The 23,037-nt window shown below is 20.9% G+C and overlaps 5 protein-coding genes and 2 pseudogenes across 5 annotated transcripts, besides 2 other annotated features; 5 read left to right on the top strand and 2 right to left on the bottom strand.

Annotated features, from left to right (window-relative positions):
- The first annotated feature begins 582 nt into the window (after window positions 1-582).
- On the top strand, window positions 583-1,706 carry PBANKA_1300071 (annotated as a pseudogene).
- Window positions 583-1,706: a sequence feature (PIR protein, pseudogene;~BIR protein, pseudogene).
- Window positions 1,707-4,416: 2,710 nt separating this feature from the next.
- On the top strand, window positions 4,417-6,509 carry PBANKA_1300061 (BIR protein; the record flags this gene model as incomplete). The annotated part of the gene is made up of 3 exons (XM_034566569.1): window positions 4,417-4,470; window positions 4,592-6,034; window positions 6,123-6,509. 3 exons carry the CDS (start codon window positions 4,417-4,419, stop codon window positions 6,507-6,509), a joined length of 1,884 nt encoding a protein of 627 aa, XP_034423153.1.
- A 478-nt stretch (window positions 6,510-6,987) lies between these two features.
- PBANKA_1300051 lies at window positions 6,988-8,426 on the bottom strand (annotated as a pseudogene).
- Window positions 6,988-8,426: a sequence feature (fam-a protein, pseudogene).
- A 1,118-nt stretch (window positions 8,427-9,544) lies between these two features.
- On the top strand, window positions 9,545-10,458 carry PBANKA_1300041 (fam-b protein; the record flags this gene model as incomplete). Its single annotated transcript, XM_034566568.1, has 2 exons — window positions 9,545-9,613; window positions 9,784-10,458. 2 exons carry the CDS (start codon window positions 9,545-9,547, stop codon window positions 10,456-10,458), a joined length of 744 nt encoding a protein of 247 aa, XP_034423152.1.
- A 2,070-nt stretch (window positions 10,459-12,528) lies between these two features.
- PBANKA_1300031 (fam-b protein) lies at window positions 12,529-13,430 on the top strand (the record flags this gene model as incomplete). The annotated part of the gene is made up of 2 exons (XM_034566567.1): window positions 12,529-12,597; window positions 12,762-13,430. The coding sequence occupies 2 exons, from the start codon at window positions 12,529-12,531 to the stop codon at window positions 13,428-13,430; spliced, it is 738 nt and encodes a 245-aa protein (XP_034423151.1).
- A 3,160-nt stretch (window positions 13,431-16,590) lies between these two features.
- Window positions 16,591-17,704, top strand: PBANKA_1300021 (BIR protein; the record flags this gene model as incomplete). Its single annotated transcript, XM_034566566.1, has 3 exons — window positions 16,591-16,605; window positions 16,714-17,508; window positions 17,624-17,704. The coding sequence occupies 3 exons, from the start codon at window positions 16,591-16,593 to the stop codon at window positions 17,702-17,704; spliced, it is 891 nt and encodes a 296-aa protein (XP_034423150.1).
- Window positions 17,705-19,456: 1,752 nt separating this feature from the next.
- On the bottom strand, window positions 19,457-21,079 carry PBANKA_1300011 (fam-a protein; the record flags this gene model as incomplete). The annotated part of the gene is made up of 6 exons (XM_034566565.1): window positions 19,457-19,627; window positions 19,785-20,018; window positions 20,102-20,205; window positions 20,375-20,444; window positions 20,540-20,807; window positions 20,949-21,079. 6 exons carry the CDS (start codon window positions 21,077-21,079, stop codon window positions 19,457-19,459), a joined length of 978 nt encoding a protein of 325 aa, XP_034423149.1.
- Window positions 21,080-23,037: the final 1,958 nt, after the last annotated feature.

Here is a 23,037-nt window from a genome sequence, read left to right as displayed (position 1 = left end):
GCTATAGTTTTAATAAAATATTGGTATATAGTATTAGAAACAACTATATAAATATTTAATATATCTTAAAAAATAACTATTTATATACTTTTAAGGATTATAGTAATAATATAACTTTTTATTTTTTAAATTTATACAGTATTTAAGTTTTAGAAAGGCAATCATTAAAAAATAATATATAAATATATTCCTTTTCTATGTTCAAGCATAAATATAAGGAAATATACATTAAATTCTTTATAAAAGTATATTAATTTTTATAATAAAGTTATACCATATTTTATTAATAATAGTATTTTTTGTATAAAATACATCAAACCTATATTTAATCACAATTTTATTAAAAAACCCTTTATTTAAGGTAATTTAGCTAATTATCATAAAGAGGAATCTAACTTTTTTTTAGTAATAATATTGTTTTATTAAGTATAATAATTTAATTATTAAAAATTTATAATATATTTAACTACAAACAGTTGTTATATATAAGGCCGAAGTGTTTGCGTCACATATTTGGTGCACTGTATATAAAAACAGTATGATCTTACTCAATTTACAAATCGCAAATAAAATTCGATTACAATGGATGACTATGTGATATATGAATTTTTTAATAATAATAATTTCCTTTACATTTTTTGATATTGTATTATATATATCATTAAACTTTATTTTAATAAAATTTTCAACAATGCATATTTATAATAATTTTTTTAAAATGTTTATTTAGTGTAGTAACTTCCTTTATCTAACGATGGATTTAAAATATGATTCGAGTAATAAAAACTATCAAATTATTAATGAAGATCATTTGAAAAAGCATTGTGATAACGAAAATTGTGGGAGTGATTTCGAAAAAATTAGTGCTGGATGTTTATATTTGTTTGATGCGTTCTTTAAGAATTCTTCTTTGTTTGAGTCTGTTGCAAAAAATAACATCGATATTGTTGAATAAATTATTATATGGTTAAGTTATATGTTAAACCTAAAGGAACAATTATGATCGACGACGAATCTAGAATATTTTAATAAAACATATATAAATAGTAATGAAAAGAATACAAATTCTATAAAAGGTGTTACGGAGTATAGTAGTTATAAGGAAATCATAGATAAAAAAAAGGATTTGTTGAATATGGATATAGATAGTAATATTATATCTAAATTATATGATGTATTAAAATTATTATGTGAAACGTATTCTGCATATGATAAAAACAAGAATGATTGCACAATTTTTTCAGAAAAAGATCAAAAATTTGTTGATAAATGTAATGAACATAAGTAAGATTATAGTATTACTAAAAATAGTTCATATAGTAAAGTATTTTCTACTTTATTTACTGATTATCAAAATTTAAAAATTAATTGTAGCAATATTTCATCCATTCTAGAGACAAGCACATCACAAAATTCTGAACAAAGTGTACAAAATTCTGCACAAAGTTCTGAATCGAGTTCTAAAGTTACATCACCAATTTCGTCGATAGTAAGCAAATTAATTCCAGTTTTATCGATATTTGGTGCAATAAATTTATTTTTGGAATTTCTTATAATGTGAATAATAAGGAATTAAAAATTTTTTTTCATTATATATATGCAAACATTAACAAACAAATCGTACGTTTCTTAACATTTTATATTAGTATTCGTTATTTGGATTTCGAAAAAAATTAAAAAAAATAAAGAAGAAAATGGATCATTAATATGTGATTCGAAGAGTAATGACTATTTCAGGAATAGTAATAATGATTTATATATGTTAAGAAATTGTCTATTTTGAAGTAATTTTTTACCATAATTTCTATATAGTTTTTATGTTATGGACCCGAGTTAGGGATAAGTATTATATTGCATTTAATTTTTTATAATTTGATAACATTTATTAGTTTAAAGAATTGTTTTAAATATATATAGGAAATAAATTATTAAAATATGTAAAGGATAAGTTGTAGTTTTTAATATTTATATTAAGTGTAAATATGTAAGAAAAAATGAGGATGAAAATAAACGAATAAAGAAATATATTTTTATAAATTATAAGAATTGCATTTCGTGTTAATATAATTTAATGTTAAATGTGTTGAACTATGTACTTTTTGTATTTTATTGTTAATTTGTGGTTAATGGTTTATGGGGCAATTGGTCGAATATTGGGATCGATGTAGAAAGATGACTCCCCAGTATAAATTTGGTTCTATAAGAGAAAGCTGATTTAAATAATTACAATATATAATATGAGAAACTGGTGGAGAATGAAAAGAGATAGAAAAACGTGAAAAGGGTTATAAATTGAAGAAATTGTAAAGTCGTAAATTGAGTTGATGAGAAAATGGGATTATTAAAGATATCGAAAGTTATGTAGGTCGATCCTGTACCATTTATTTATTTATTTTATTTTTTTATTTTTTTTTATAAAAAAGAACAATTATTTATAATTATAAATTTAATTAACTTTTTTTTTCGAAGTTAAACATTTAATATTAACTTATATTTTATTAGTTAATGTTTTGTTTCGATTTGGGTTTAATTTTATATTCTTCATATAATAAATAATTCTTTCATAATTGATATATATATATATATATATAAATTACGAAATATATAATTTATATAAGACATAATACATTTTATAATAGTTAAAATGAACATATATATATAGATACGTTTTATAATATATTTCGTTAGCAAATTTCCTAGTAACTCCCAAAAGTTATATATATAATTATGTTATTATTACAAAAGATATAGATATAAATGAACAAAATGATTTATCAATAACTAGGCCTGGAATATTTTTAGATTATGTCAACATAATATAGATATTATATAAAAGTATATTTATTGAACTTACATGTTCTAATAATATTTTTTGTTATTATGCATATATAAATTAATAAATAGGTATTATAAATATTTCGTTTTACTAAGGAGAATATATATGTTTTAAAATATTTTATTCTAAAACGATGAAATAAGGAAAGTTTTTACATATATTTAAAGTATTTCTATTGAGTGCAATAATAAGTTTTTTGTAACATACAATGCTTATGAGTAGGAATAATATTATATTAATATGCTACTAAATAGTAATAAATATTTAGGCTTATTTAATTGGATTATATGGATATACGATAGTTATATATATTATTAAACTTGTAATAATACTGACAATGGATAAAATGAAAAATGAATATTATGGCATCTATCTAATTACACTTTTAATGTGATATTAGTATTAACACTATCAAACAAGAGAATATAAATTTTATTAATAATTATACAAACCCCCTTAAAAATATTGTTTTTATATCTAAAAATAAATACGTTTTATTATAAAATATACAATACATAATATATGTTTAGGTTATAAGTATAGATGTGTGCTTAAAATGATAACCTGTGTTATATTGGTTCTCAGATTAATTCATTATTCTAACCAAAGTATGAATAAAATTTTAAAATTAAAGTTAACATATTTATATGATTTAATGGTTAAAATATATCATTTAATCATTTATATACTAAATAATAAGAATGAAAAGAAATACACTAGCTACTACCCCAAAACTAATTTATGCTCATGAGCTATTTTAACTGTAATAGATCAATTAACCTAATTTGCACATTATGTTTTTTAATTTTAAAAATAAAATGAGATATTCACTCAAAACTATTCATTAATTTCATTTATATATAAAGAAGTATTAATATATAAACAAAGTTATTACACATTTTAAAATGGATCATTAATTTGTATATTGATTAAATGTAAATGCACACAATATATAACTTAATTCGAAAAAATAATATTAATTCATTTATTAAATGTTATAATTTAAACAATTTTTCTTTCATTTATTGGAAATAATATAAAAAGGTGTAATATTCCTTATTGAATAATAGCGTATATCAATATATGACATTCAAATAATGACATTCAAATTCATTTTTAACAACCATAGTAATAACACATTTCTTATTCTTTATGTATTTATAGTAACATAAGTTTTGGAACTCATTTATTAAAAAAGTAGTGAATATAATTTTATTTTCATGTGTAAACCTATAATATAAATGCATTATTATATAAAACAAATTTCATCTATTTTTGTTATGGCATTCCATGAATTTGTGTAATCGGGTTATTTAAAATATTATTTTAAAAAATTGTATTATGCATAAAATATATTATATATAGATATGATAAAAATGTTAAACAAATAGCCACTTAAGACAATTAGCAATTGTTATAAACAAAAATCGAATACCTGTTTAATACTATTATTATTCCATGCTAATTCAAGCATTCAAACTAATAATAATGTCTTTAACTACATATATTAATTATATAGAAATCTCAATTAATTAATAACCTACTTTGTTTCAATACATATATTACATAAAAATAATATTATGACAAATTGTTTACCGATTGAAAATCAAATTCAGCATAATGACTTCAATGTGGTATACACATTTTTTAATAAAATGAATTTTATTTTATTGTTTTGCATTGTTTATAAATTAACTTAAATTTCATAATATTTCATTAATATATTTTTTATTAATTTTTATAATATTTTCGTAGTGTAGCATAATTAAAAGGATTGATGATAGTTTATCCAGAGACAAATTACCTACAGAAAATGAATGTTTGAATGATGTATTATACACTGCTTATTGTCCTACCAAGAAAGATGGTCAAAAGGGACAATGTGTGACAAATGGTGATAAAATTAGTGCTGGGTTTATATGGTTGTTAACGATGCTCGAGGCTCTTAATGAGGAGTGTTCTGAAAATGAAAAAGACCATTATTTTGAATATGCTATTTTATGGTTAAGTTCTAAAAGTAATATAATTAATCCTGGTTCGTATGTTAGTATAGATGGTATTTATAATATTCTTGAAATAAATAATTCCTTTTGGTATAATCAATTTCGTGATAAAGTAAATAAAAAAAAAAAATCAATGAATTTTGGTGATTACCATATGTGTAATCTATATAAATTACTTAATGAATTATGTACTCTAATTACTAAATATAACCAAGATAGATCAAACCCAGAAGCATATTTAGAATATGCTAATAAATGTGCTGAAACATATAAAAATCTTGTTACGAAAGCCTCTGCGGTTAAAAATTGCGATTCATATTGTGATGTGCTGTCTACTTTAAAAAGTGAATATGATAAATTTAAAGAAGAAAATAAAGATCCAGAATGTCAACTTCCTGAATTTAATGGAATAGAAAGTTGTAAGGATTTATGTAAACAAAAAAAACAAAAAGCAGAGAATGATAAGGGTTTAGGAGATGGACTGGTTGATGGGAAAGTAGAAATAGATGTCGTACCAGATGATAATCAAAGAAATCAAGAAGAATCAAGAAGTGGACAAGGTGCTACAAATAGTGTTCCAGGAGAAAATGGCGCTCAAAACACACCAGGAATAACTTTTGATATTGGTCGGTCCGTTTTTACGAGCGTATTAAATAGCACTTTCAATTTTGCTGAAACATATGAGGAGAAAATTATAAATATCTCTAATGAAATACCTGATGTATATAATAGAACTTTAGATAATATAAAAAATGGTTTCGGTGAATCTATTAATTTTTTTAATGAAATTATTGAGAATATAAATTCCGACTCTAAAAAGGTAGAAATACATGATGATTCAAGGTATAAAAGACATGAACCACACGGCACAGGGGATAAATCACCCACATCTAATGACTCACCACCGCCCCAAGAAACTCCATCTGAAGCTTCATCGCCATCAAGTTCTACGGAACAAACTAAAACACCAGAATCGTCTCATGAATTATCTGAAAAAGAAAATTATGATAAAACGGATCAAAAAGGTTCTATAAAAACAGTGCCAAAATCAGTGATTAAACTAAAAAATCCAGTAACCGAAGTAACAGGAAATGGAACAACAGGAATAGATGTTAATATACTCAAAAAATACAAACCAATTGGAATTTCAATTATAATGCTTTTAATACCCATTGCTTTAGCTATTATGTTCAAGGTAAATAAAAAGAAAACTGTGAAGTATACAATTTTTAAAATATTTTTTCACTATAAAATATTATATATTTTTCATAATTTTATGTTAGTATTTTTCATTTGGATGGAGAAAGGAATTGAAGAAAAAAAAAAACATGAAAAAGGTTATAAATATGTTTGGTGGAAATGAAAAGACAAAAAGAGTTATAAACCCAACTGATCGAAAAAAACAAGTACAAATAATTATAAATTTATCTAAAAAAAAACAGGATAAAAAGCTTACAAATCCATCTACTCAAAAAAAGCAGGATGAAAAGGTTACAAGTTCATCTACTCAAAAAAAACAAACTAAACAGTTTATAAATTCCATTTACTGGGGAAAATATCCATTATTAAATATGTATAAACTTATGGAGACCGATCCTGTACCATTTATTATTTTGTATTTGGTGTTTATTTTTTATGTTTATAGAAGAAAATGCGATTCTTTAGAATAATAAATATAATTAATAGTTTTTGTTTTGTGTTCATATTCTTTGGATCTGACTTAAAAATTCAATATAAGTAATTTGGCTTATATAAACAATTAAAAAGTGTATTTTGTGTAATATATAATATGTGTATTTTATTAATTTATATAAAACAATGACGTATGATCGATTCATGTGATTTCAATTATAACTTACTTTTCTATAACTCTAAAAATATATTAGTTTATAAATTATTTAGTAACGAAAAAAAATAAATAAGAGGAAATAAATCATTAATAGATTATTCAGATGACATGAATTGATATAATTAAGATATGTCCTATTTGGAGATAATTAATTTTTAATGAAAATTATTTGGTTTATAAGAAAAATGAAAACAATAAATAAATTCCATTCATGAAAATAAATTTTCTAATATTACGGTCTGAAAAATATATATAAAATATATGTTTATATATAAATATTTTACAATAATGCATTTTGATTAAAAGGAAGCATGTACATCAATCTAAGAAAAAAACATAAATGGATGAATATATAACATGTTCAGGTTTTTTGGAAATTATAAATATGTACACTTATTTAAAATAATATTTGTTTTAACAATTGTTGAAATAAATTGTTATGTTATTAAAATTTGTATATCGCTTACAGAGTCGACATAGGTGATATTAACATATCTGTCTTTTTTTTCAATGGAGTATGCAATTAAGTTAAAAAACGTTTTTTTAATTTTCCTTTTCTAATATGTCTTCAGAATCAATGTAAGTTATGAATAAATTTTCGTTTTTTACGATTTAGTTTTTATATTTTTTATCGGAAGGGTTGTGATCATTTATATATGCTGAAGCCATGACTACTATAGTTTTGTTTTCTGATATCTATAAAATTAATAAAAATATATTGCATAAATTATTGTGAATAATATAAAAAATATGATTTATAACGAAATAGAAGAGGAAAATTTTCCTTACTTAAAATTTTGGAGCTTAAGCATAAAAATATTTATGACGAGATCACGGCCATTTTTTGCAATGGTGTTGTATCATTACTAAATTTGGATTGTACACACGGACAATTTTTCAAAAAAATAATAATTTCGCATAATGTAAATTAAAATATTATAAATTTGAAGACATGGGAAACAATAAATAGTATCATATAACAATGACAATACTAAATCATGAAATGTCGAATAAATAGTAACAATAATATAATGATTTGACTAATTATTTATGTTTTGTATACTTTTAACAGAGCCATTATTGAAAAGTTTTTTATAATTGGGACCCCATAACATGTTTATTATTTCATTATACTAATGGAAACAAAGAGAAATATATGTATATAAATTATAATAATTTTTTTATTTTAATTTGGTTTATAACTTTTAATGATGTTCATTAATTGATACCTCATTCTGATTAATAATTATATATTGAATTTTTTCAACATTTGTATGACCTCGATGTTTTTTTTTATAAAAATAGATATTGTAAGCATAATATCTATTACATAATTTATAACAATCTTTACTTGTAGCATAACGTTCTAAATATTTTAAAGCTTCATTAATAAATATGCACGCTTGTATAGTTTCTTTGGGATATTTACATAATAGGTGATTGTTTTTTTCATATATTTCTTCTGAATTATCATTGATGAAAATGAACATATTTATATATATATAAAAATAAAGGTATTGTATTTATATTATAAAATTTTTGCAAAGACATACATTTAATGTTTTCATAACGAAATATGTAATATATATATTGTTGTATTTTCTTACGTAAGATAACGTTTTCTTGATATGAATGTTACATATTTTATTGGACCAGGGTCAGTTGCAAGAGTTTTATTATTGACATGTAGGGAGATGGTTAAAAGAAATAAAACAATTTTAACATAAAATTTATTCATTTTTGAAGTTTACAAACAAAATATTAAAATATATATTAGTATTTTTTAAGTTAAAAATTAACAACTCGAAAAATAAGCACAAGTATAATTAAAATTGAAGCAAATAATTTTTTCCAATAAAGTATAAAAAACTATTATTTAAACGGTAAATTTATGCTTTTATCAGATTTATAAGTTTAATATATTTTATATTTAAATAATTCAACCAAAAGACAACGTCAAAAACAAAAGCTTTGATAAATAGTGAATATCTAATGTTATTATTCATAATTTCATTAATATTATAATATCTAAACATATATAACTTTAAATATATAAGCACCTTTTTTAATATATAGCATTATGAATGCACAAGTTTTATATTTTTATAATTAACTAAATTCAATTTAAAATTTATAAAACATCTCATTATCTATGAAATTATATATATATAATAGAAAAAACAATGTTGTTATTACCTAATAGAAGATCAATCATTTAAAATAAAAATATAAAAGTAAGAAAATAATAAAAAAATATGTTTTTCCACAAAATCGGTAAAATGGAGAAAATTATTAATATTTAAAATTGGAGAAATATTATAATAAAATATAATAAATTAGAAACGATTTAAATGTAAATATTAATGGTGATTTGTTAATGTTGTCATTATATGTTTGTATTTATTCATATAAAAAAAAGATATGTATCTAATATTTTATTATTTTAATTGATATTTATTAATTTGTTCGTATTAAACATTAATAGAAAAATATAAGTTTATAAAATATTAAAACCGTACCACTAAAAGCACCAACATATTATAAATTATATTAAAAACGGTGTATTTTTTAGATAAAAGTTAATATTGATTTGAAAAAAATATAGTATTTATATCCATAAACAATTTTAATGAATATAACGAAGTTTATTACAATGGTTAGATAAATTAGTTCTAAGAAAATAGAAAAAATTAATAAATGAAATAAATTCGTTTTTTTTTATAGATATATTCATTTATTCATAAAATTTAGAACAAAAAACTAGTAAATATTACTATTTTGTGAATAAATATCAAGTTATCAACATTATCTCAAACTACATATATTAGTTCATTTATTTAATAAATAAAGGTAAAAATGAGAGTCAGTATTTTAAAATGCGTTCTTTTTTCAATTGTTATTTGTTCTTTTGAATATGCCCAAAATGTAAGTTACATATTATTTTATTATTAATAATATTTCATTATAGTTTTTGTATCTATTTGTTTCACATTATCCTTATATTATTGTTTCATGTATTGGTAAGGTATACTTAAGTTAAACCAACAATTAAAATTAATTACATATATGTTAATAAATATTTCATTTCTTTTCAGGAACTATACTTTGTAAACGATAGAGGGATATGGCTTGAAAGGAATGTAATAAACTTTAGAAATAATAGGATATTAGCATATGCAGATAACGAATTTGATTTAAATGGATTTTATCAATCAACTTTGAATCTTGCAAGTCAACTTGGTGATTGTGTTGAAGGTAACAAAGAAATAGCACACCTTCGAAATATTATAGATTCACATATAAAGAAGCATAAAGGAAGTAGCACATCACTTGATTTAAAAAATGTAGATAGTAAGACAAAAAAAATAATTAATGAGCTTCGAAAAGAATTAGAAGAAGTAAAAAAAGAGCTTGATAATAAAAGGAATGATGAATTAGCAATACAACCAATAGAGAATAAAAAAATAATAAAAAAAGATGGAAATAGTTCTGTATCAGAACATGAAAACTTTAAACAATTGGAAAATAATAAAAATAATAAAATTGAATCAAGTAATTGTTATATGAAATCAAAATTGACTAAAAAAATTAAAAAAGAAGAAAACAAATTCATCCTGTCGTATTTGATATTTGTAGCAGTTGGTGTTTCGGCACCAATAACAGGGGTTTTTAGCTTATTTATACTACTCATACCGTCTGGATTTTCCATGTTTTTTTTCCTTTTTAGACTTATTAAATGTATCTTTAAATTAGAAAGCATATCAAAATAACCACTTTTTATTATTATGCTTTATTATACATGTTTAAATGACTAGAAATAATATACTTAATATTTTATGGCATAAAAGTTATATTTTTTACATTTTATATAATAATTAAATATAATTTAATTGCTTGTTATATTATTATATATTTAAATTTGATATATAATCACGTCATATAATTAATTTGTCTTTGTTTAGTATTTATCAAAAACTCATTTATCCTTATTTCCATGCATATATATATTATGTATTAATGGATTTCGAATTTACTAATTTTTAGTTAATATTTATAATTATTTTAAGGTTCAGGATTTAGGGTTAAGTATTATATTGTATTTAATTTTGAATAATTTGATAATATTTATTAATTTAAGGAATAATTTTAAATATATATAGGAAACAAGTTATTAAAAGTATGTATAAGTTGTGGTTTTTAAGATTTATATTAAGTCTAAATATGTAAGAAAACTGAGGATAAGGATTACTATGAAAAGGAACAAATAAAGAAATATATTTTGATAAATTATAAGAATTGCATTTCGTGTTAATATAATTTAATGGCAAATGTGGTGAAATATACTATTTACTTTTTGTATTTTATTGTTAATTTTGTGTTAATGGCTTATGAGTGAATTGATTTAATATTGTAATCGACTTGATCCTATAAGATAACGTTGATTTAAATAATTACAATGCATAATATGAGAAACTGGGGAAGAATGAAGGAAAACAGAAAAACGTGAAAAGGGTTATAAATTGAAGAAATTGTAAAGTCGTAAATTGAGTTTATGAGAAAATGGGATTATTAAATATATAGAGGAAGGTTATATGGCAGTTATTAATTTATTTTCTTTGTTTATTTTCTTTGTTTATTTTCTTTGTTTATAAAAGAAAAAACAATTATTTGGAATGATAACATTTATTTATTTTATATTTGAAGTTGAATTTAAAAAATATATAAATTTAAAAAATACTAAATAAACCGCATTTATTTTATTAGTATAAATAATTAGGGCTTTAATACATGTGAGTTATAATTAAGGCTCATTTACCCTATTTTTATAAAAAATGTAATACATTTTCTATATGAGGAAATGTACTATGATAATGTGCTATATTTATGTTTTATTTAAATAGTATTTATAAAAATAAGGCAATATAATGTTTAACTATTAAAGGTACTATGATATATGTTTAATGAATCGAGAAATAAAGCGTTTCTTATTAATTGTATTTCATTTTCTGGTTTCATATGTATTATTCGTTGTGATTTATAATGAGGCATACTTGAAAATATGAATATTTTATATGATTATAATAGGAATAGTACATTTGATGCGTACATTCATAGATATATTTATAAATAAAATTAGTATACATCAATCTATGAAAAAAAATATTTTTACAAAAAAATGGTAAATAAAATGTGGAATATTATTAATATTTAAAATAGGAGAAATATAACAATAAGAAACCATTTAAATGTAAATAACAAAGATACTTTATTAATGTGCTCATTATATGTTTGTATTTATTCATATAGAACATATATATATGCACCTAATATCATATTATTTAATTGATATTTATTATTTGGTCGTATGTAAATGATAATAGAAAATATATAAATTTACAAAATATTAAAACCCCTTCACTAAATATACCAAAGTATTACAAATTATATTAAAAGTTTATTTTATAACAAATTTTCTAAAAATAAATTTTAGGGAAAATTATTATATACATATATTTTGTTATAATTAAAATATTAAAAATTATGTATTTTTTAGATAAAAGTTAATATTTCTTTGAAAAAAAACATAATATATATATATCCATAAACAATTTTAATGAATATAACGAAATTTATTACAACATTGAATTAATGAATTCTATAGAAAGTGCAAAGAGTTAATAAATGAAATAAAATTTGTTTTTTATAGATATATAATTTATTTATAAATTTTAGAACAAAAAACTATAGTAAACATTAATATTTTGGGAATAAATATCAAGTTATCAACATTATCTCAAACTACATATATTAGCTCATTTATTTAATAAATAAAGGTAAAAATGAGAGTCAGTATTTTAAAATGCGTTCTTTTTTCAATTGTTATTTGTTCTTTTGAATATGCCCAAAATGTAAGTTACATATTATTTTATTATTAATAATATTTCATTATAGTTTTTGTATCTATTTGTTTCACATTAACCTTATATTATTGTCTCATGTATTGGAAAAACACTTAAGTTAAACCAACAATTAAAAATGGTTATATATGTGTTAATATTTCATTTCTTTGCAGGAATTATACTTTGTAAACGATAGAGGGATATACCTTGAAAGGAATGTAATAAACTTTAGAAATAATAGGACATTAGCAGATTCAGATAACCAATTTGATTTATATGATTTTTATCAATCAACTTTGAGTCTTGCAAGTCAACTTGGTGATTGTGTTGAAGGTAACAAAGAAATAGCACACCTTCGAAATATTATAGATTCACATATAAAGAAGCATAAAGGAAGTAGCACATCACTTGATTTAAAAAATGTAGATAGTAAGACAAAAAAAAAAATTAATGAACTTCGAAAAGAATTAGAAGAAGTAAAAAAAGAGCTTGATAATAAAAGGAATGATGAATTAGCAATACAACCAATAGAGAATAAAAAAATAATAAAAAAAGATGGAAATAGTTCTGTATCAGAACATGAAAACTTTAAACAATTGGAAAATAATAAAAATAATAAAATTGCATCAAGTAATTGTCATATGAAATCAAAATTGAATAAAAAAATTAAAAAACAATTAATCAAAGTCATCCTGTCGTATTTGATATTTGTAGCAGTTGGTGTTTCGGCACCAATAACAGGGGTTTTTAGCTTATTTATACTACTCATACCGTCTGGATTTTCCATGTTTTTTTTCTTTTGTAGACTTATTGAATCTTCCTCTAAATTAAAAAAATATTAAAATAACCACTTTTTATTATTATGCTTTATTATACATGTTTAAATGACTAGAAATAATATACTTAATATTTTATGGCATAAAAGTTATATTTTTTACATTTTATATAATAATTAAATATAATTTAATTGCTTGTTATATTATTATATATTTTAATTTGATATATAATCATGTCATATAATTAATTCGTCTGTGATTACTGTTTTCCAAAAATTCATGTTTTTATTTCCATACATATATATTATGTATTAATGGATTTCGAATTTACTCATTTTTAGCTAGTATTTGTAATTATTTTAAATAAACTAATTTAAGCACACTTATTAATAAAATTATAAGCTATATTAATGGTTCAGATTTAGGTTTAGAGTTGCGTTTTGGAGAACTCGTATTTTGGATCATGATCCTGCAGTGTGGGTTATAGTTTTACTCTATGGAATCTATTCTTTGAGTTAGAGTTATATTTTTATTAATTTGTTTATAATTTGATCATATTTATTTGTCTATAAATGGTGATTAAATATATATATACTATACTCGTATGTTTAATTTCAAAATTAAGTCCAAATATGTACCACCCAAAGGAGCATATCCATTAATACGAAATGAGTTGCATAACATTTTTTCCATAAAGTGTAATATTGATTTAATATGATTAAAACAGGATATTGAATATATTAATATATATATATTGACTATATATGAATTCATATTATCTGTATCATAATTATTTATTACATAAAACTTGTTAATACATAGTTATATTGAATTATGCATATCATAATATATGTCTTTATTTGATGAAACATTTTATTTAGTAAAACTTATTATTTGTTTTAATTTAAATTGTATTTTGATAATCGAACAGTACAATATTATTATTATGTATGAAGTTGGGTATTAATTATAATAAAATTCATTTTGAGTATTCATCTACATTATAAATACATTCAGGTTAAAATGTGTTTTTAAGATTAATTAAACATATTACCAATATAGAATAGGTAGTCATAAAATATAGATTCATAAAACATCAATCGAGGTTCGACAACACAACGATATCTATAAAAGATGTTTTGTGCATCAATCGTTTTAAATAATACAATAAAAATATACATATTAATAAAAAATTACAATATAGATATAGGCATAGTATCCTTTTAACTTTCGATTATATATAGTATAATTTTATGGTAAGGTTTTAAATTAAAATTATAGAAATAGTTTTATATTATTTATTATGAAGGTATAATATTAGATTAATCATTATTAATTTTTAAACATTATAATTTTGAGTTATAAATAAATTATATTTTAAAACAGTTAAAAAATAAATATATAAATAAAATTTAATGCTATATTTTGCTATAATACTTATAAACAACCTGGTATATAAAATTAACGTTATTTTTCTAATATATATAATATTGTATCGATGACTAAAACTGAAATATGTTAAAATTGGGGAACATATAGAATTATATATTAATGCAAATTATATAGAAAAAGTATGTAATGATTAATTTTAACTAATAATATTTTTATTAGGTTATTATATATATATAAAATCACAAATATATAATTTAAATATATTGTTATTACAAAATAATATATATGTTCTAAAATGTTATACTTTAAAACAATGAAACAAGTAAATTACTAATTGGTTTAAAGTATCCCTATTGACTGCATTAATTATCGCATTGTACTATACAGTGATATAGCAGTAGCAATAATAATAGTAATAAAAATATATAAACGTATTAAATACGAACAAACCATTAAGTTCATCTGATTCGAATACGTTGATATATATTAATTATATATATTATTAAACTTATAATCATATTAAAATTGTATGGATATATGATAAAATGAAATATTATAACATTTATTTAAGTATGCATTAATGCGATAATATTAGAATTAACACTACCAAGAAAATAATATTAATAATTATAGTCTTCTTAAAAATATAGTTTTTCATCATAAAACCAAATATAGTTTATTATAAAATATAAAAGCAAACTATATATTTAGAAAAATAATAGTTCTAAGTTATTTTTAATGATTAATTTTAATATATACATGCATTGAAAGTTTTAATGGTAGAAAATATAAAATATAATTAAACTATGTAGAATAAATAAATGTTATATAGCTATATCATTGTCTTAAAAAAGTATAATTCCCTTATATACCCTATCTAAAATGTAAATATAACAATTTAATTACGCATGGTTTTCTATTATATTTTAAAATTTGCATCAATACTTATTAATTTTTTAATATTTAATATCTAATAATTATTATTATTTTAAAAACTATTTGCATTCAAAGGTTTATTTAAGCTTATAAATAACATAATAAATACGATTTCAGCGCTAATTTTCGTTTTAAACCGTGGAAAATATGTGCAAAATATATTATAAAATCACTCAATAAAGAATAATTTTAAATTAAATATGTAGGAATAAAAATAATGTTATCGAACTTATTAAAATATATTATGAATTTATCTATATTAAATAAAAATAATATTAAAATTATGCATATAAATTAAAAAAGGGAACAATGCAACTTATTTTATAAATGTTACAAATTTAGAAAAGTCTATATTATATATTATAAGAAGCAAGTATATAAGTATTTAATATATTTTAAAAAATAACCATTTATATACTTTTAAGGATTATAGTAATAATATATTTCTTAATTGTTTCGATTTTTTCAATATATTATTTTTGGAGCATCATTTATTAAAACAAAAGATATAACGTATATTTTCTATATTAAAGCATATGTATAAGAAGATATATCCTAATTTCATTACAATGTTACTTTAAGTTTTATAATAATGCTCATAAGAGTGTTATTGAGGATAACAATTTATGCAAAATTGTATTATATATACATATAATAAATGTATTAAACCCCCCAAAAACAAGGAAATTTAACTACCATAAAAAAAATATAATATTCTTATAGTAAAATATTATATTATTATTCCATATTAATTTTAAATTGAAATTAATAATAATAAAAATATTTTTATCTACAAATAATTGTTGTATATAGGGATAAATAATTGTATTACCTATTTTAGTATATATATAACATGAATCCCCCTTAACATAGAGATTATAAAATATATTCCATCATAATGAATGATACTCTAGTATGTACATTTTTTTATATTATATTTCCTATAAACTTCATTAAGCTTTATTTTAAAAACATTTTCTTAATACATATTTTTACCATTTTTTTTTAAATGGTTTCTTAGTGTTTAAAATTTGATTTTTTGAGGTATTATTTACCTGCTGAATTAGGCGGAACCGCAAATTTTGAATTTAAACAAATTACAAATTTCAATAAGTACTGCCCTAGTGAAAACTGCAATACTGATCTCGAAAAAATTACAATTGGATTTTTATGGTTACTTGAACAATATTTTACTATATCCAAAGATACAGATGATTATAATGAAAATAATACAAATGCATTTTTTCTATATATTATTTCATGGTTAAGTTACCAATTAAAGCAAAATTCAGAGCACAATACCACCACAATAAACGATTTTTATACTAAACATGTAAAAAATAGTGGTAAATATAGTAAATTTATAAATGATTCCAGTATTTGTGCAAATCTTAAGGAAATCATAGATAAACAAAAAGATTTGTTCAATATTGATATTGAAGATCTGTCTAAATTTTATGATGCATTCAAATTATTATGTAATATTTATGGCAATGTTGCAAAGAATGAAAAAAGCGGCACCCTGTCAAATAATGCGAATAATTTTGTTGAGAAATATACAGATCTCAACGATTACTATAATATTGAAAATACCCCTCATAGTCAAATATTGTCTGTTTTATTAACTGATTATAATAAATTAAAAACTGATAAATCTGGTAAAATTGATAATTTTAAACAATTCCCAATTCTTCCAACAGAAAAAGCAACAAAACCATTTTCACGAAGTTCACGAAGTTCATCTATAAAAATTTCAGTAATCCCAATGACATTTCTTTTTTTTGCATTACTTATCTATTTAGGAATTACGTATAAGGTAATTAACAAATCAAATGAAAATATAATATTTAAAATATATATCATCACTACAAAATTAACAATTGTTTTTTACTATTTTTATATTAGCATTCATTATTTGACTTTCGGAAAAGGCTTCAAAGACTCAATTTAAGAATCAAAAAAATAAAGAGGAAAATAAATCATTAATATATTATTCAGATGACATCAATTAATATAATTAAGAGATGTCATATTTGGGGATAGTTAGTTTTTGCTGAAAATTATTTGGTTTATAAGAATAATTAAATAATATAATCAATAATATATAATGTTATATATGTATAGTTATAATATTTTTATACTGATTTTGTATAATTTTTAAACCGTTTTTATGTTATGGGTCAGGGTTATGTTTGTGGGCCCTATATTTGGGTTAGGGCTAAGTATTATATTGTATTTAATTTTGAGTAATTTGATAATATTTATTAGTTTAAGTATTTGTTTTAAATATGTATAGGATAATTTGTAGTTTTTAAGATTTATATTAAGTCTAAATATGTAAGAGAAAAAATGAGGATGAAGATAAACGAATAAAGTAATATATTTTGATAAATTATAAGAATTGGATTTTGTGTTAATATAACTTAATGGTAAATGTGTTGAATAATTTACTTTTTGTATTTTATTGCTAATTTGGGGTTAATGGTTTATGGAACAATTGATCAAATATTGGAATAGACTTGGTTCTAGAAGAGAACGTTGATTTAAATAATTACAATGTTTAATATGAGAAACTGAGAGGCAAACAGGGGAATTGGAAGAAAATAATTTATTTTTATTTCAACCAAAAGGACATTTAATGCGATTTCTTCATTCAGTGACACCTGAACCGAATGATAAATGAAGTGATGTAGGAATTGAATTGAAGTATAAAGTACTATTTGGAGGAAATATATTTAAAGAAGGTAAGCTACGTTAAAGGCATATTTATTTTAATTCCCATTATTTTAAGAATTAGTATAATATTTTAAAAATAGTTGTCCACTTGAAAATGTTATATATTTTGGTGATTTTTGCGTTAGTGTTTATGTTAGTATTTATAAATTGGGGAAGAAGTAGGATTATCAAATATATACAAACTTATGCATGGCGATCCTGTATAATTTATTGATTTATATTTTTTGTTTATAAAAGAAAAGACGATTCTTTAGAATAATAAATTTAAATAATGTCTTATATTTTTTGTAAAATAACCAAAGTTCCGATGTTTATGGCTCTGACTTTAAAATTCAATATAAATATAAAAAATGATAAATAAGTAAATTGTTTATTATCATATGTAAATAAACTCATAAGTATAATTAAAAAGTATATTTATGTGTAATATTATAATATGTGTATTTTATTAATCTATATAAAACAGTGTCGTATGATCGATTCATGTGATTTCAATTATAACTTCCTTTTCTATAACTCTAAAAATATATTAGTTTATAAATTATTTAGTAACGAAAAAAAATAAAAAAGAGGAAATAAATCATTAATAAATTATTCAGATGACATGAATTGATATAATTAAGATATATCCTATTTGGAGATAATTTTTAATGAAAATTATTTGGTTTATAAGAACAATTAAAATGATAGAAATAGTAAAAGAAAAACGCAACTTATCGATTTTGAGTATAAAAAATGAATTACCATAAAAATATGAAAATATTGCGATAAAGAAATATTTTTCACAAATTATAATATTTACGTTTGTAGTTCTCACAAAAATAATACATATATATGCATCTTAATATTAAAAGGCATAAACAAATTATATGCAAATAAAACACTCTTAAAACAAAAAACCAGTTTATGATGGTAATTTAAAGCAATTATTATGCATGAAAATAAATTGTTTTATTAACATAAATATTGTAATATTACGGTGTTGAAAAATATATATGAAATATGTTTATATATGAAGGAAAAAATCATTAACAACATAGGAAACAGCTCTTTTTTTTGGGAGCGGGAGCTTTGGAACCATCGAGAGCATCGGTAATACCGGAAACATCGAGAGAATAGGAAGCTTTGGAACAATTGAGAGCACCGAGAGCACCGAGAACATCGGGATTATCGAGAACATCGGGAGCATTTTTATCAAACTAAGAAAAAAAACATAAATGGATGAATATATAAAATATTTAAATTTTTTTCAAATTATAGTATATATTATAAATATATATATTTATTTAAAACAATATATTTTTTAACAATTGTTGAAATAAATTATTATGTTATTAAAATTTGTATATTGATTACAGATTTGGCATAGACGATATTAAAATCAGTTGATGAAAATTCATCTATGAAATATCCAGCTATGTTAACAAACGGTTTTTCTAATTTTCCTTGTCTAATATGATCTTCAGAATCAATTGTAGTTTTTAATAAATTTGCGTTTTTTATGATTGCGTCTTTATATTCTTTATTGGAAGGGTTGGGATCATTTATATCTACTATAGCCATGACAATCATACTTTTTCTTTTTGATTTCTACAAAATTGATAAAAATATATTGCATAAATTATTGTGAATAATATTATTTTATGGGTAACGAAAAAAAAACACTTTCTTACTTCAACATATGCAGCTAAAGCATAAAAATATTTCTGAGAGTTCATAGAACTACCTCCGTAACGTTGTTGTATCATTACTAAATTTGGATTGTACACACGGGCAACTTTTCAAAAAAATAATAATTTTGCATTATGTAAATTAAGTATTATGAATTTGAAGATGTGTGAAACAATAAATAGTATCATAGAACAATGAAAATAATAAATCACGAAATGTCGAATAAATAGTAACAATACTATGTTAATTTGACTAATTATTTATGTTTTGTATACTTTTAAAAGAGCCATCATTGAAAGGTTTTTTACAATCGGGATCCCATAACATGCTTGTTATTTGATCATGCTAATGGAAACAAAGAGAAATATATGTATATAAATTATAATAATTTTTTAATTTTATTTTGGTTTATAACTTTAATATTGTTCGTTAATTGATACCATATTGGGAATATATTTTGGACGATGATTTGAATCATAATATGGACGATAATGTATTCTTTCAATATATCTATTGTCTTGATAGTTTTTTTTAAATCCATACATCCAACCCAATTTATTTTTTTTCTCACGACTATCCTTTAAACCATACGCACCTATAACATGCCTATAGAAATATTCTACAATTTCTTCCATATGTTTTTCCGCATTTATAGTTTCTTCTGGATCGGTACTTAATAGGTGCTTGTTTTTTTCATATACTTCTGAACTATCATTGATCAAAATGGACATATTTTTAATGCGTATAAAAATAAAGGTATTGCATTTATATTATAATATTGTTTCGATGATGTATATTTAATATTTTCATAATGAAATATGTAATATATATATTATTGTATTTTCTTACGTAGGATAATGATGTGTTGATTCGGGTGTTGTAGATGTTCCTGGAGCAGGGTCAGATGCAAGGGTTTTATTATTCACATATAGGGAGATGGTTAAAAGAAATAAAACAAATTGGATATAAAACTTATTCATTTTTGAACTATACGAATAAAATATTAAAATATATATTAGTATTTTTTTTAATTAAAAATTAACAATTCGAAAAATAGCACATGTATGTTAAAGTTGAAGCAAATAATTTTCTCCAATAAAGTATAAAAAAGAAATATTTAAACGATAAAATGCATGCTTTTATCAAATTTATAAATCTAATATATTTTTTATTTAATTAATTCAATCAGAAAACACCATCAATAATAGAATATTTCATAAATAATGAATATAAAAAATATTATGATTCACAATCTCATTAATATTATAATATCTAAAAATAAATAGCTTTAATTATATAAGTAACATTTTTAATATATAGGATTATGAATATACAAGTTTTATATTTTTATAATTAACTAAATTAAATCTAAAATTTATAAAACAGCCAATTATGTATGGAATTATACATGTGCTTATGTTTATATATAATAGAAAAAAACAATGTTGTTATTACCTAATAGAAGATCAATCATTTAAAATAAAAATATATATTTATTTTAATATAATTATATATATTTTTTATTTGTTTTCTAAATTTTTTTTGATAATGCATAGTTTTTAATATAAAATATGTATTGTATTTTTAAATATTAAAATAATTTAATTTAATCTGAGAAATTCAGCTAATTTTATATATTAATAATACTACTATAATAACAATATTTTTTACCTCATCACAATAATAGTATGATAAAATTTATAGTATGAGAATCAAACATTCTGTGATTTTTTTATTACTTTTAATACAAATTTTACTAAATAACATTTTTCTAACAAAATTTTTAATTTTATAAAAATTATTTATTGATAGTAATATTGACGACCATATTTTTTTATAAATTAATACAAATTATCAATTTCCTTTTAATAGTAAAACATAGAATATATATAATTTAAAAAAATACAAATAAATAAAATATTGAAACATAAAGTTGTAAAATCAAGAAGTATATATACGCATACATAAATTAATTTGTTTTTTAATTCTAATATTCTTGGTGACGAGGTGTTCATATTTGATGGGTCAAGGTTATGTATTATGGGTTATAGTTTTGTTCACTGAATCTTCGTTTTGAGTTAAGGTTCGGGGATATTGTAATTTAATTTTTTTATATTTTGATAATATTTTTGGTCTGTAAATGTTTATTAAATATATGTACCATCTCATATGTTTAATCTCGAGATTATGTCTAAATATGCAACAAAAAGGGATCGCATAACATTTTTTTATAAGTTGTAATGCTTCTATCTAATTCGATGATATATATTAAATGTGACAATATTATAGCTTCATATTTTATACTTTATTTCTAATTGTTGGCTAACTATATATAAGAACCCTTATCATCTATAATATAAGAAAATTTAACCCATAGATATATTGAATTATGCATAACACAATATATTTCGTTATTAGATGAAATATTTTATTTAGTAAAACTTATTAGATCATATTTATTTTAATTTAAATTATATTTTAATAACTGAGCAGTATAATATTATTATATATGAAGGCATAAATTATAATTAGATTCATTTGAAACAGTTGTCTACACTACAATATATATTCATATTAATATGTGTTTTTAAGATTAAATAAACATATTACCAATATATAATAAATAATCATAAAATATAGATTCATAAATATCGATCGAGATTCGAGAATACAACATTATCTATAAAATATATGTTATGCATCTACCATTTTTAATAATACAATAAAAATCGCAGTATATATACAATATTTTTGAAGTTTTAATTGTAGTTACTATTCTCTTTTTGTATTTTACATCTGTATTAAAATTAATTAGTAATAATAGAAGTTGCTTTATATGCCTTAATTTATCATAAGGTATAATAATATATTAATGACTATTCATTTTTAAACTTTCGACTTTTGAGGGATAAATAAATTATATTTTAAATAGTTAAAA

This window comes from Plasmodium berghei (assembly GCF_900002375.2).
Source record: "Plasmodium berghei ANKA genome assembly, chromosome: 13".
Lineage (NCBI taxonomy): Eukaryota > Apicomplexa > Aconoidasida > Haemosporida > Plasmodiidae > Plasmodium > Plasmodium berghei.
This window is presented reverse-complemented; position numbering and strand designations above follow the sequence as displayed.